The following is a 437-nucleotide window of genomic DNA, read 5'->3' as shown; positions in this document are numbered from 1 at the left end:
TGCAGGGGCTTGGGCTTGGTCCGCTTGCTCTTGCCGGGCCCCCGGCTCTTGCGGGCTGGGGCCGTCTCCTCGGGGATGACGTCCACGTAGATGAACTTGAAGGAGCCCACCCTGTTGTTGAGCAGCCCAGTCCAAGTGCCCATGGGTGGCTTCTCGATGATGCCGATGATGTCCCCTTTCTGGGGAGGGAGATGGGGGTGGAGGTGAAGGCTTGGGGACGGCTGGGGACCCCTACCCCATCAGGGGTGTCCCCAGCCACCCTCCCTCCCCAGGGTCTGCTCCCAGGTCCTGCCCTTCACCCCAGCCCTGGCTGGCCACGGTGAGGCTCACCCGCAGCTTCAGCGAGTCCTTGTCGTAGGGGCTGGGCGTGAAGTCGGTGTGGACGCGGGCCCGGCCGCAGAAGGGGCCGGTGTAGGCGGGACCGCTCTCCTCCAGCC

The 437-nt window shown here is 68.0% G+C and overlaps 1 protein-coding gene across 1 annotated transcript in view; it reads right to left on the bottom strand.

The window, feature by feature from the left end:
• Positions 1-437, bottom strand: part of SASH3 (SAM and SH3 domain containing 3) — a gene marked incomplete at its 5' end in the record, with an annotated part of 1,828 nt that overhangs the window by 552 nt on the left and 839 nt on the right. Inside the window, 2 exons of the mRNA XM_035891300.1 lie at positions 4-179; positions 331-429. Of these exons, the coding sequence (XP_035747193.1) occupies positions 4-179; positions 331-429 (275 nt within the window). The remainder of the gene's footprint in view (positions 1-3; positions 180-330; positions 430-437) is intronic.

The sequence above is a fragment of the Egretta garzetta genome, unplaced genomic scaffold, assembly GCF_000687185.1.
Source record: "Egretta garzetta isolate BGI_Z169 unplaced genomic scaffold, ASM68718v1 scaffold783, whole genome shotgun sequence".
NCBI classification, from domain to species: Eukaryota; Metazoa; Chordata; class Aves; order Pelecaniformes; family Ardeidae; genus Egretta; species Egretta garzetta.
Note: the sequence above shows the minus strand (reverse complement) of the source record. Positions and strands in the feature narration are given on the sequence as shown.